Below are 14,067 nucleotides of genomic sequence, written 5' to 3' on the forward strand. Positions count from 1 at the left end.
AGGTGGGAGCTCACAGTCTCAATCCTCATTTTACAGATGAGGGAACCAAGGCCTAGAGAAGTGAAGTGACTTGCCCAGGGTCACACAGCAGACAAGTGGGTTAGAACCCAGGTCCTCTGAATCCCAGGCCTGGGTTCCATCCACTTGGCCGCACCGCTTCTCTTGCTGGATCCCAAGCTTCCGATTTGGGAGCCAGGCAGGTGGGGGTAGAAGCAGAGAAAAAGAACTGACTCTTACAGAGGGAAGATTAAAGTTCGAGGAGAAGAAAGGCGTCAGGGGACTGTTTGCTTGTTTTATGGTACTCGTTAACCACTTACATTGTGACAAACACTGTTCTAAGCACTGGGGTAAGTTCAAGTTAATTAGGTCGGACACAGTCCCGGTCCCACGTAGGGATTCACAGTCTTAAGTAGCAGGGAGAGCAGGTATTGAATCCCCATCTTACAGTTGAGGAAACTGAGCCCCAGGGAAATGAAGTGACTTGTCCAAGATCACACAGCAAGCAACTGGCAGAGCTGGGATTAGAACCCAGGTCTTCTGACTCCCAGGGCCGTGCTCTTTCCACTGAGCCACGCTGCTTCTCCCCTCTGGATGCCACCTGATGCTCTTGGATCCACCCCAGAGCTTGGCACGGTGCCTGGCGCACAGTAAGCACTTAAAAAATACTAGGAAAAAATCAAATAAAATAAAGCAGCATGGCCTAGTGGATACAAGCCCGGCTTGGGAGTCAGAGGACCCACGTTCTAATTCCAACTCTGCCACTTGTCCGCTTTGTGATCTTGGGCAAGGCACTTCCCTGAGCCTCAGTTCCCTCATCTATAAAATGGGGATTAAGACTGTGAGCGCCATGTGGAACACGGGTTGTGTCCGATCTGATTAGTTTGTATCTACCCCAGCATTTAGTACAGTGCCTGGCACCTAGTAAGCACTTAACAAAGACCATTTAAAAAAAAAGACACAAGAGGTAGGAATGGCTTTGGAGAGCATAGACGAATTGAGCTGCCAGGAATGGGACAGATCAGCATGGCCTAGTGGCCGGAGCCCGAGCCTGGGAGTCAGAAGGACCTGGGTTCTAATCCCAACTCCCCCACCTTGGGCATGGCACTTCACTTCTCTGTGCCTCAATTCCCTCATCTGTAAAAATGGGGATTGAGACTGTGAGCCCATGGGACAGGGACTGCGTCCAACCTGATTTGCTTGTGTCCACCCCAGCGCTTAGTACAGTGCCTGGCACACGGTAAGCGCTTAACGAATACCATTTTTAAAAAGTGCTTAACTAGTACCATTTTTTTTTAAAAAGACATAATAGGCGGGAAGAGCTTTGAAAGGCAAAGATGAACTGAGCTGAGGTACCAGGGATGGGATGGGACAGATGGGGTCTCAGAGAGGAGAGGGGGGATCGGGATTCAAACCAATAGGCGACTCTGGAAATGGGCAACAGGAGGCATTTAATAAGTCAGTGGGATTCGGATTCCAGGCTTCGGGCGGGAAGAGGCGGCTCGCCTGGGCAGGGCCGGATTCCCGGATTCCTGAGAGGGGAGAGGGGCCGGCAGAGAGGGAGGCAGAGATAACGGACCCACCGCCCAAGGGAAATGAGGTGAGGTTTTTTTCCATCGCTGAGAATTTTCCTGGCAAAAATAGCCAACCCCCATCCCACTGGCGGGCCGGTCTGAGGGGCGGGGCTTCCCACGCTGGAAATTGAGGGGACAGATGGATCTGGAGGCCGGGACTCTTGAGTTGCCGGGGGAGGAGGGAGGAGGAGCAGTGGGAGCCGAGTTGGGTGGAATGGGGGCGTGGGAGAACTGGGGGTTGGGAGCAGGATGCCTGGGTCCTTCACTGGTCCGGGGAGTCACCGGTGGATTCGAGGGGGGCCTGGTGCGGTTGAGGTGCCGTCTTCCGGGAGGTAGCGGGATCTGGCGGGGGGCGGAGAGGGAAGCTGGAGACCCCTGGGAGGGTCACTGGGGGATAGAGGGAAGAGGGGAGGCCAATCTAGAACAGAAAAGGGAGGGAGTGTGGGAGGGGAAGGGTCTGAGTGGAAAGAGGAGGGGGGCCAGGTGTAGGGAGTCATTGATTCAGTGGTATTTATTGAGCACTTACCGTGTGCAGAGCACTGGATTAAGCACTTGGGACAGGACAATAGAACAATAAATAGACACATTCCCTGCTCACAACGAGCTGAGTCTGAGTCTAGAGTTATTCTGGTGGCTAGGGGAGACAGTGACAGGGGATCCCAGCGACACTGGGGGGAGCGAAGGGGATAGATGATGCTGAGGTGAATCCAGGGGTTTGCTCGGATGGGCCCCTGTCACCCCTTTTCTTCCCCCTACCCTGTTAAGGCTTCGCCACGGGGACACCTCCCCTCCCCTCCCCAACCCCCGACCCCCGACCCCAAGACTCACTCCACGAAGCAGCTGACAAAGCCGAGAAAAACAGAGGCGCAGGAGACGGACAAAATCGATATCATTGCACCCCACAAGCCTTTGTGATCTGGGTGGGAGGGTAAGGAAAGGGGCCCATTGGGGCCTAGTCAGTGAGAGTAGAGTTTTTATTCAGGCAATAGTATTTCTTGAGCGTTTACTCTGTGCTTACCACTGTATTAAGCGCTCGGGAGAGAACAATACAACAATAATCAGACACATTCCCTGCCCACAACCAAGTCGTCTGGGCCGCCCGCAGGGCAGGTGAGCCAGGAAAGGGGAGAGGAGAAGGGAGGGATCCCTTTTTTTTGTTTGTTTTTTAAAATGATATTTGTTCAAGCATTTAGTAGAGTGGGTGGGACGAGGGAGGGGTGGTTTTGTTTTTTTTTTTAAAAATGGTATTTGTTCAAGCGCATAGTAGAGTGCCCTGGCATAGTAAACGCTCCAAGAAACCACGGCTGGATTGTTAAGCGCTTATTAGGCGCCAGGCACGGCACGAAGCCCTGGGGTAGATCCAAACTAATCAGGTTGGACGCAGTCCCTGTCCCTCGTGGCGCTCCCGGTCTTCATCCCCATTTTACAGCTGAGGGGATTGAGGCCCGGAGAAGTGAAGTGACCGGCCCAAGGTCACATGGCAGACTCGCGGCAGGGCCGGGATTGGAACCCGGGTTCTTCCGATTCTCAGGCCCAGAGCTCTAGCTACTAGGGCATGCTGTGGTCGTGGTGGGGGGAGGGAAGGACGGGGGAATGAGGGCTGGGGGGGTAAGCCTGACCTGGGTGGCATTTTTGGACACTCCAACAGCTGACTTTCTTCGCCTCACAAGTGGAGCAGTTGTACAACTTCACGACGCTCCCTGCAGTGGAGGACGGGGAGCTGCGGCCCAACAACCTGGGGTCCTCCCACCCCCTTCCGGAGCGGACTGGGAATCACTCAGGGGTACTTAGTGAGCGCTTACTCTGTGCAGACCACTGTCCTAAGCGCTTGGGAGAGTGCAGTACAACAGAGTTGGTAATCAATCAGTCAGTGGTATTTTTTGACTGCTTACTGTGTGCAGAGCACTGTCCTAAGCGCTTGGGAGAGTGCAATACAACAGAGTTGCTAATCACTCAGTCATTCAGTGGCATTTATTGAGCGCTTACTGTGTACAGAGCACTGGACTAAGCGCTTGGGAGAGGGCCATACAATAGCGCTGGCAGTTTCCTTGCCCACAAACATTCCTACTTTACCGAGCGCTTTTACTGTGTGCTCAGCACTGTATTAAGTGCTTAGGAAAGGGCCATTCAACAGAGTCGGTGGGCACGTTGCCTGTCCACCATGACCTTCCAGTCTAGATGAAGTAGGGCAGTAGATACCCCGTGTTCTCGGGAAGAGAGAGGGACTGTCCACCTCCCCTCTCCCCCGGCTCCAAGCCCGCTTCCCCTCAGAGACCCGGAGATCTCACCCCACCCCTGTACTCACGGCAGATGGGAGGACACAGAACTGAAAGAGAAAAGTCCATTCAATCAATCGATAAATGGTATTTAGTGAGTGCTTACTATACCCTCTAGACTGTGAGCCCTTTGTGGGAGGGGATTGTCTCTCCTTATTGCTGCTTTGTACATCCCAAGCGCTTAGTACAGGGCTCTGCACACAGTAAGCGCTCGATAAATATGACTGAATGAATGAAAGAATGAATAAAGGGGGAGAGAGACATAAAGAAATGACGGAGATGGACATAAGTGCTGTGAGGCTGGTGGGGGGATGAATAAAGGGAGCACGTCAGGGCAACGCAGAACAATAACAATAATACTAATTATGCTATTTGTTAAGCGCTTACTATGTGCCAGGCACTGTTAGCGGGAGCATCGGACTAAGCGTTTGGAGGCGGACAAGTTGTGGACAGGGGATGTGTCTTCCAACTCTGTTCTATTGTCCTCTCCCAACGCTTAGTCCAGTGCCCTGCACACAGTAAGTGTTCGATAAATACCATTGATAGACAACACAACAGAGCATACACACTTGTCTACAACTCCCATTGCCCTTATTTGCATTTATTTTAACGCCTGTTTCCCCTGTAAGCTTGTCGTGAGCAGGGGACACGTCTGCCAGCTGTTACACTGAACCCTCCTGAACGCTCAATACGTGGTCGGCACACAGTAAGTGCTCAATAAATATCAGTGATTGAGCAATTGATCACAGGGTCGGTAGACCCAGGCTAGTGACGGAGATGGATGTTGTCACGGTTCACCGATAGAGGAAACAGGATAGGTAGACACAAGTGCTGTGTGACCTCAGGCAGCTCGCTTCACATCTCTGGGCCTCAGTTCTCTCATCTGTAAAATGGAGATGAAAGCTGGGAGCCCCATGTGGGACATGGCCTGTGTCCAATCTGATTAGCCTGTATCTACCCCAGAGCTTAGAACAGTGCTTGACACATTGTAAGTGCTTAACTAATACTATAAAAATTTTAAAACGTGTGTGGGGCTGGTGGTGGTGGGGGAGAACCCTCCCTTTACTACCTTCCTGCGTGTATTCTGGAAGTCTTCTTTCCCGGAGCCAGTGCCAGTAGGAAGGGAGAGAGGAGGCAGAATTGTTTATCTCTGCAGTTGGAGGGAGAGAGAGACCGAGAGAGAGAGAGAGAGAAAATGTAGGGCTGTCATCCCCAACCCTCCAACCCCCAACTTGGGAAGTGGAGAGGAAGGATAGATGGATGGATCGAGGGAGAGCTGGGGGAGGATGGATGGAAGGATGGATGGATGGATGGACTGAATGACAGGCACCATCACAAAAGCATTGGAAAACCAGAGCGACGACTCTGGGCAGCAGGGGCTCAAAAGACTTGGCTGCAGAGGTCGTCGTCAGGGTCGGGGGGAAGTTGGGGTGATGAGAATTTGGGCGGGGGAAGGTAATTTGGGGACAGCTTCCTGTTTGGGGCAGACTTTGACAGGCTTTCCGAGGTAAGGAGGAGCAGGTAGATCATTTGGGGGGAAAGTTGGGGTGCGGGGTGGGGGAGGGCAGAGGGCCTGGAGTAAGCATGACCCCCCACCCCCGACCTTCTCCTTTCCCTCCCTCCTCTTTTCCCCGCCCTGGTTACCCATGACTCTGAGGACTCTGTATGTCTTTTCCGTGATCCTGTCCATCGACACGGCATCTACAGGGGAGGGAAGGAGAGAGGTGATAATAATAATACTCGATAAGCACTTACTAAGTAGCAAGCACTGCGGGGTAGAGCCAAGTAATTAGGTCAGACACAGTTCTCGTCCCACATGGGGCTCAGAGTCTAAGTGAGAGGGACAACAGGAATTGAATCCCCATTTTAGAGATTGAAGAAACTGAGGCACAGAGAAATGAAGCGACTTGCCCACAGAGCAGCGATTGGCAGAGGTGGGACTAGAACCCAGGTCCTCTGACTCCAGGCCCAGCTCTTTCTGCTAGCCTATGCTGCTTAGAGGGAGAGCCTGATAGGAAAGGATTGTGGGGGGTTGTTGAAGGAATTATGAAGAGAATTACTCCTGGGGGAACTAATGGAAAGAGTCCGGGCCTGGGAGTCAGAAGGACCTGGGTTCTAATCCTAGATCCACCACTTGTCTGCTGCGTGATCTTGGGCGAGTCACTTCCCTGGGTTTCAGTTACCTCATCTGTAAAATGGGGATGAAGACTGTGAGCCCCATATGAGATATGACCTGTGGCCAACCTGATTAGCTTCTCTCTATCCCAGCGCTTAGTACAGTATCTGGCACATAGTAAGTCGTTGAAGAAGCAGTGTGGCCTAGTGGGTAGCCCGGGCCCGGGAGTCAGGAGGACTTGGGTTCTAATCCCTGTTGGCCACTTGTCTGCCGTGGGCCTCGGCTACCTCGTCTGCAAAATGGGGATGAAGGCTGTGAGACGTATACTGTGTCCCAGTTGATTCGCTATATCTACCCCAGCGCTTAGTACAGTGCCTGGCACACACTAAGCACTTAAGCAGCGTGGCTCCTTGGAAAGAGCACAGCCTGGGGAGTCAGGGGTCAGGGGTTCTAATCCCGGCTCCGCCGCGTATCAGCTGTGGGACTTTGGCTAAGTCACTTCACTTCTCTGGGCCTCAGTTCCCTCATCTGTAAAATAGGGATGAAGACCGTGAGCCTCACGTGGGCCAACCCGATGACCCTGTATCTCCCCCAGCGCTTAGAACAGTGTTCTGCACATAGTAAGTGCTTAACAAATACCAACATTATTATTATTCTCTGGGCCTCAGGTATCTCATCTGTAAAATGGGGGTGAAGACCGTGAGCCCCACGTGGGCCAACCTGATGACTTCGTACCCCCCCCCAATGCTTAGAAGGGTGCTCGGCACATGGTGAGCGCCTCACAAATACCATCATTACTACTTGACACACACCGTAAAAAAAGAGGGAGGGAAAGGACAAGGCCTGGGGGGGAAACTGAGGTCACGGAGGGGGCGGGGTTTGAAGGAGGAGGTGCGGGCAGAGAGGCCTCCGCGCACACCTAAGCAACGTGGCTCAGTGGAAAGAGCCTGGGCTTCAGAGTCAGGGGTCATGGGTTCGACTCGTCAGCTGTGTGACTGTGGGCAAGTCACTTCTCTGGGCCTCAGTTACCTCATCTGTAAAATGGGGATTAAAACTGTGAGCCCCACGTGGGACAATCTGATCACCCTGTATCCCCCCAGCGCTTAGAACAGTGCTTTGCACATAGTAAGCGCTTAACAAATACCAACATTATTATTATTATTATTAAAATGGGGATTAACTGTGAGCCTCACGTGGGACAACCTGATTCCCCTGTATCTACCCCAGCGGTTAGAACAGTGCTCTGCACACAGTAAGCCCTTAACGAATGCCAACATTAGTATTATTACCTAAGGCGAAGTCGGCGAAGTCCCACTGGTCCACGCAGCCGGCGGGGGGGTGGTCGGAGTGGCCGTCGGGGGTCTTCGACCCGCGGCACAGACGAGCCAGGAGGCCCCGCACGTCCCGGTGCCGCAGGCGGCAGAAGACGCAGGCGCGGGCCACGGCCGCCAGGAGGCAGCACAGCGCCACCACCCGGGCCCCGGGCATGGGGAGCGGCCGCGGGGGCGGAGCTTGTTGGATCAGGGGCGTGGCTTGGAGTCCTGGTGGGCGGGGCTTGTTGTAGGGGGCGTGGCCTGGGGCTCCGGTGGGCGGGGCCTAGGGGCGTCGGGGGCGCGGCCTGGCTGGTCAGGGGGCGGCGCGCGCTCCCGCCCTTCCCCTCCCCTTTGCCAACGTTCACAGCCGTTTGTGCGACCCCCCCCGCCCCCCCCCGCATCCACCTGCCCGCGCCCCGGGAGCCCCTCCAAAGCCCCCCCGTTCCAGACCTCGCTCCCCGCCCCCCTTCCCCCCCCCCCCGCCAGACTTCGGTTTTTAAAAATAGTCTCTCTTTATTGCTTCATCGTAATAATAATTATGGGATTTGTTAAGCGCTTACTCTGTGCAGAACACTGTTGTAAGCGCTGGGGGGGGGGGATACAGGGTATTCGGGTCGTCCTACGTGGGGCTCATTTTTTTAATCCCCATTTTTACAGATGAGGTAACTGAGGCACAGAGAAGTTAAGTGACGCGCCCAAGGTCACGCAGCAGACAAGTGCCGGAGCCGGGATGAGAATCCACCACCTCTGACTCCCAAGCCCGGGCTCTTTCCACTAGGCCATGCTGCACTCTCCAAGCGTTTAGTACCGTGCTCTGCACACGGTAAGCACTCAAGAAACACAGTTGGTTAAATACGACCGAATGAATAAAAAACAGTTTATTTTCCTTTTACAAAGGGCGTCGGCGATAAATAATAATAATAATGTTGGTATTTGTTAAGCGCTTTCTATGTGCAAAGCACGGTTCTAAGCGCTGGGGGGATACAAGGCGATCAGGTCGTCCCACGTGGGGCTCACAGTCTTCATCCCCATTTTACAGATGAGGTAACTGAGGCCCAGAGAAGTGAAGTGACTTGCCCAAAGTCACACAGCTGACAGCGGTGGAGCCGGGATTAGGACCCATGACCGCTGACCCCCAAGCCCGTGCTCTTTCCACTGAGCCACGCAGCTTCTCTTCCTTCCCCCCGTCAAGGGAGAGTAAAAACCGCGGGCCCAGCAGATCGAATCTCTACTGTCCTCCAGCGAGCGCCTAGGACCGTGCTCAGCACCGAATAAGCGCTCAATAAATACTACCGATCCACCGATCGATCCTGTCCCGGGTCTGTCCCGCAGCCGGGAGGGTCTCTCCTCTTCCTCCTCCTCCTCTTGCCTGGGCTTCCCTGGGCCGTCTCCTAGCAATAGGCCTCGGTTGCCCAGGCAACTGGCAAACTCCACAAAGACCTCAAAAGCCCTCCTAGGTCCCGAGCCTTCTCATCGGGCAACTGGTCCCCTCGCACTTCCTAAAGGCAGGGGCGGGACGGAGGTAGGCGGGGGGCAGGGGGCGCGGGCCGGGTACCCGAGGCTGTGGAGAGGGGAGAAAGTCATCCTTCCACACAGCCAGACCCAGAGGGAGGCATTCAGGGAGACCGGAGAAACAGAGGCCCGGAAAGAGACCCAGAGCTCACCCGGAGCCAGAGGCAGACGAGAGACCTGGAAATGGAGACTCTGACACCACTGCGAGGGCAAACTTCAGAATCAGAGTGCAAACACAGCAGGCGCATTCGTTCGGGGCTTCGGCCAACCGGGGCACCGAAACCCAGAGAAGCGAAAACAGAAACACAAAACAACAAAACCCTAGAGAGACGAGGCCGAGGGAGAGACGGAGGGAGACAGGGAAATACACGCCCCGCCTTGGGGACTTGTGGAGATACGGGCCCACACCCAGAAGATGTTGATACAACCAGGCACGAAGACAGAAAAAGACTCACGTAAGGCATGATTACACGCCCTCATCTTCATCCACACACCGACGCTCCCCTCTCCCAGACAAAGACAAGTCATCGTCAGGCGATCACAGACATACAGACACAAGAAAACATGCTCGAGGGATGCAGGAAGGGAGGGGATCTGGATTGGGGGAGTGGTGTCTGCCCTCCCCCAGATCTCCTCATAATTCTTCCTCGGCCACATCCACTTCTTGATTGGCACCCCTTCACCCCTCACCCACCTTCTACCGCTCTGTCCTCCTCTACCCAACCGTTTTTAAAATTTACATCCGTCTGTCTCCCCGTGTAGACCATCAGTTCGTCGTGGGCAGGGCAAGGGCCTACCGACTCTGTTGTAGCGGACCCTCCTGAGTCCAGTGGTCTGCGCGCAGTCAGCGCTCGATCAAGACGACGGATGGACCGATCGATTTTCGGGGCGGCCCCCGGTTTCCTCGGCCCCTCCCGTCCAGTTCAGTTCCGGTCTGGGATCCGCTGGACTCATCGAGCAGAGGGAAGGGGGGGGGGGTGTCTTCCCATTTTCCAGCTGTCATCCGAGTGGCCGTCCCTCCCGGACCCCGAACCCTCTCTGTCACCCCCTCCCCTCCGGATGGCCCCAGATCCACCCGGCGCAAGGACCTGAAGTGGGGAGGGGAGGGGAGGATGAGGAGGCCGGGAATGTATCTGTTTGTTGTTACACTGTCCTCTCCCAAGCGCTTAATATAGTGCTCTGCACACAGTAAGCGTTCAGTAGATATGACAATGAATGAAAGGGAGGAGAGGAAGAGAAAGGAGAGAAAGAGGTAAGAGAGGGAGGTGAGGGAGGAGAGGAAGGAAGAGAGGGAGGAGAGGAAGAAGGAAGAGAGGGAGGAGAGGGAAGAAAGGGTGAGGAGATTCCCCCGCCGCCCAGTGGGGCCCCTTGGCGTGGGCTGTCGCGCTCACTGTCGGACGAGACGGACGGAGCGCGAGTTGAGCAGGTCCTCGGGGTCGGGGAAGACGGAGTCCAGGCGGAAGCCGTGGCCGAGGGCGACGCGCAGCACCTCCTCCAGGAAGGCCGCCCTGCCGGTGACCTCCCTCCCGCCGGGCTGGGTCCGCAGCGGGCCGAGGCCGAGCCTCCGGTACTCGGCGGCGGGCAGCGCCTCGGGCCTCGGGGCCCACTCCAGCCGAAAGTGGGGGTCCCCGGCCCCCTCCCCGGCCCCGGCCCCGGTCCCTTCCCCGGCCCCCTCCCCGCCGAACCGGGCCCGCAGCTCGGCCAGGCAGAGCGGGTCGGTGCAGAAGAGGTTGGCGGTGTAGACGTGCAGGAGGACGGCGCTGAGGTCGTAGTGGTGCGGGCCTCGGCGGGCCGAGAAGTGGACGAGGCGCGGGGCGACCTGCAGGTCGGCGTGGCACAGGGCGGCCGCCCCTTCCCGGGCCCGGCGGGCGTCCAGCTCGCCCAGGGCGTCCAGCAGCGGCCCGATCTGGTAGAAGTCGGCCTCGGCCCGGAGCAGCGCCGTCTCCCCGTAGCCGCGGGGCAGGTCCAGCCGGCCGAACCGCAGAAAGTTGAGGACGTAGCGGAAGGCCTTGCCGTCCCGGTCGATGAAGAAGCGGCCCAGCGGGTCCGGCGGCGGGAGGGGCCGGCCCCGGAACATCGCCCCCAGCATCGAGTCCGGGAACCGGGTCAGCGTCTCCAGGGTCGTGGCGTACACCGTCCCCCCGACGTTCAGCGTCACCGGGCCCCCGAACGACGGGACCCAGCCGTCCGAGACCCCCGGTGACCCCGGCGACCCCGGCGACCCCTCCTCCTCCTCTCCCCGCCGCTCCTGCTGCTGCTGCTGCTGCTGCTGGACCCCGCCGCCGGCCTGGGGGACCCTGGCGTCCGGTCCTGCGGCCCCGCGCGGGGAGGGAGGGGAAGGGGCACCGGGGTCGGGGGGCTCCGGCATCTGGGCCGGGGGGCGGGAGGGGCTACTTTGGGCGGGAGTCAGTTCCAGGAGGACCGATCACACGATTTGAGGCGGGGGCGCGGGCAGGTGGAAAGCACCTTTTTGGGGGGAGGGTCGGCGGCCGTTCCGATCGGCTGGATTTCGGGGTTCACGACCCCCGGCTGGTCCCGCCGGTCGAAGCGGCGACTCTCCGGGCCGGCAGTGACCGACGGCGACGGGGTCGGAGCCTCTCCCTCCCTCTGTCCTTCTTTCGGGGTGCGGCTTTTGGGGGGGAGTCGAAGGTCCTCCCCGGCAGCCACCGGCTTTTGGGGCGCCCCGGGCTGCGGTGTCGGAGCCCGCCGTTCCCGGGGTTCCCCTCCTCTCCAGGTTTCGGGGTGTCGGACCCTCGGGAGGGTTGGGGGGGGGGGTCTCGGGGTCCCCGCCCCCGGCTGCCGATGGGCCCGGCCGGTGTCCGGGTGCGCCGCCTGGCCCGGACCGTCGGGGGGTGGGGTGGGGCGGGGCGGCCGGCTCCTCGGGCTCCCGGGTCCTCGGGAATCGCCGCCGTCCGGTCGGCCGTCCGTGTCCAGGAAGTGGCGACCGCCCCGGCGCTGGACCTTTAAGGACCCGCCCCGCCCCCCGCCCCGCCCCCTCCCCTGCGGGGGCCGGGAGCGCCTGGCTCCCCGGGGGGAGGGGAGGGGGCAGAGGAGGGGTTCCCGAGTCCTCTGGGGGAGGGGAGGGGGAGAGAGAGGAGGGGTTCCCGGGTCCCCTGGGGGAGGGGATGGAGAGAGAGAGAGAGAGAGGAGGGGTTACTGGGTCCCCTGGGGGAGGGGTTGAGCGGGGCGCCTGGGGCCCCTGGGGGAGGAGATGAGGGGGACGCCTGGCTCCCCGGAGGGAGGGGATGGGGAGAGGAGGGGTTCGTGAGTCCCCTGGGAGAGGGGACGGAGAGAGGAGGGGTTCCCGGGTCCCCGGAGGGAGGGGATGGGGAGAGGAAGGGTTCCCGAGTCCCCTGGGGCAGGGGATGAGGGGGGCGTCTGGGTCCCCGGAGGGAGGTTGGGGAGAGGAGGGATTCTCGGGTTCCCTGGGGGAGGAGATGGAGGAGATGGGGGGGGGGGCGCCTGGGGGAAGAGATGGGGAGAGAAGGGCGCCTGGGTCCCCTGGGGGAGGGGATGGGGGGGGCCTCTAGGTCCCCTGGGAGAGGAGCTGGGGGGGTTCCTGGGTCCCCTGGGGGCGGAGATGAGGAGGGGAGGGCTGCCTGGATCCCCGCGGGGAGGAGACGGGGAGGGGGGCGAGGGGATCGAGCGTCCGGGTCCCCGGGGAGGGGGGACGGAGAGAAGGGGGCGGGAGACGACGGCGAGGCGGATGGGGGGGACCGGGAGCGGGAGCGGGGCGGGGGCTCGGCCGCCCGGGTCCGGGGAAGCGGGCTGGGCTGGGCGGCGGGGGCTGCCCGCCTCGTGGGTGCGGACGCGGGGCGCAGCCGTCCAGTCGACCCGCCCCACCGCTCGGGACGCGAGAGTCGCAATTAGCCTCGCAACTAATTGAGTTGCAAATGCCAATTAGCAGAGACGCCCAGGGAGGCAGCTCCGGCCTTCCCCCCCCCCCCCCCCGGGTCCCCCTTCGCCCCCCCAGGGGGTGGGGGCTTCTCCTTTGTTCCCTCGGGCGGGCCGGGGAATGCCAGCGGGGGCGGGGGGCGGGAAGGGGAGGGGAGGGGGGCGCCCCGGGAGCCGCTGAGACCGTGGATTCCTGGGATTCCGGGGACGGGGGCCGGCCCGGACGAGGGAGACGAGGGAAACGTGCCGCCCGGGCCGGGCGGGGGTTCGGGGCACCCCGGTTCGGCTGCCCCCCCCCCCCCCCGTGCCCCCACCCGCCCACCGGGCGGGTTTGCACCCGGACCGACCTGCCCGGCCGCAATCCTGCCACCCCGGCTCCGCCCCGGAGCCGCCCGCCCTCCCCGCCCGGCACCCCGACGGCATCCCCGACACCTCGGGGATCCCCGCCCCCCGGGGACGCAGCCCTCCCGTCCCCCACGTCCACCTTCTCCCGCCATACAGGAGTCGGGGCGGCCCGGCGGATGGAGCCCCCCGGGCCGGGGAGCCGGAAGGACAAGGCCTCCCGTCCGGCCTCCGCCGCTCGCCCGCCCCGTGACCTCGGGCGAGTGGCTTGGCTTCTCCGCGCCTCGGCCGCGTCATCTGCGAAACGGGGCCGGAGACCGTGAGCCCCGCGTGGGACGGGGACCGGGTCCGACCTCGGGTCCGCCCCGCCGCTCAGAACGGTGCCCGACGCGCAGTCGGCGCTTCCCGAATGCCATCGTCGCCATGGCCGTCCGCCGGAGGTCGGTCGGGAGCGCCACGGGGGCTCCTCCGTCTCGGAGGAAAGTGGAGGTCGGAGGCCGGAGGGGACGGATCCCCGGGTTCGCTCCCCTTTCGTGCCCCCCCGGGTTCTTGATCTCCCCTTCCTCCGCCCTCGACCGCCCGGCCCGAAGCCGCGGTTCTTTAACCGGCCAATATGGTGGCGGGAGGCCCGGGACACTCCTCTCTCCCGCCCAGCCCCCCGACGCGTCTTCACCCGCCTTGCCGCCGGATCAGGTCTCCTGAAGTGAACCCTGAAGTCACGGCCAGACGGGAAGTTGGGGTTCAATCACCTCGCCCCCTCCTTCCTTACCTTACTCATCTACTCCGGCCCACATACCTTTCTCCTCGAACGCCAACCTACTCCCTCTTCCTCCATCTCGCCTATCTCGTCACCGACCCTTCGTCCGTGTCCTCCCTCGAATCGTAACGAAAACTGTGGTGTTTGTTAAGTGCTTACTATGTGCCAGGCGCCGTACTAAGCGTTGGGATGGATCCAAGGTAATCGGGTCGGACGCAGTCCCCGTCCCCAAAGGGCTCACGGTCTCAAACCCCAATTTACAGATGAGGTAAGTGAGGCCCGGAAC

General features: G+C 60.0%; 2 protein-coding genes across 2 annotated transcripts; both read right to left on the reverse strand.

Moving 5' to 3' along the window:
* Nucleotides 1-1,427: 1,427 nt before the first annotated feature.
* TMEM95 (transmembrane protein 95) lies at nt 1,428-7,539 on the reverse strand. The gene is made up of 7 exons (XM_029056215.2): nt 7,253-7,539; nt 5,492-5,548; nt 4,917-4,997; nt 3,877-3,897; nt 3,191-3,271; nt 2,400-2,487; nt 1,428-1,913 (listed from the first exon to the last, which is right to left on the reverse strand). Exons 1-7 carry the CDS (start codon nt 7,449-7,451, stop codon nt 1,850-1,852), a joined length of 591 nt encoding a protein of 196 aa, XP_028912048.1. The 5' UTR covers nt 7,452-7,539; the 3' UTR covers nt 1,428-1,849.
* A 2,514-nt stretch (nt 7,540-10,053) lies between these two features.
* Nucleotides 10,054-11,151, reverse strand: KCTD11 (potassium channel tetramerization domain containing 11). The gene has a single exon (XM_029055798.1). The coding sequence runs from the start codon at nt 10,875-10,877 to the stop codon at nt 10,176-10,178; it is 702 nt and encodes a 233-aa protein (XP_028911631.1). The 5' UTR covers nt 10,878-11,151; the 3' UTR covers nt 10,054-10,175.
* Between the last annotated feature and the right edge of the window lie 2,916 nt (nt 11,152-14,067).

Source organism: Ornithorhynchus anatinus, chromosome X5 (assembly GCF_004115215.2).
Source record: "Ornithorhynchus anatinus isolate Pmale09 chromosome X5, mOrnAna1.pri.v4, whole genome shotgun sequence".
NCBI classification, from domain to species: Eukaryota; Metazoa; Chordata; class Mammalia; order Monotremata; family Ornithorhynchidae; genus Ornithorhynchus; species Ornithorhynchus anatinus.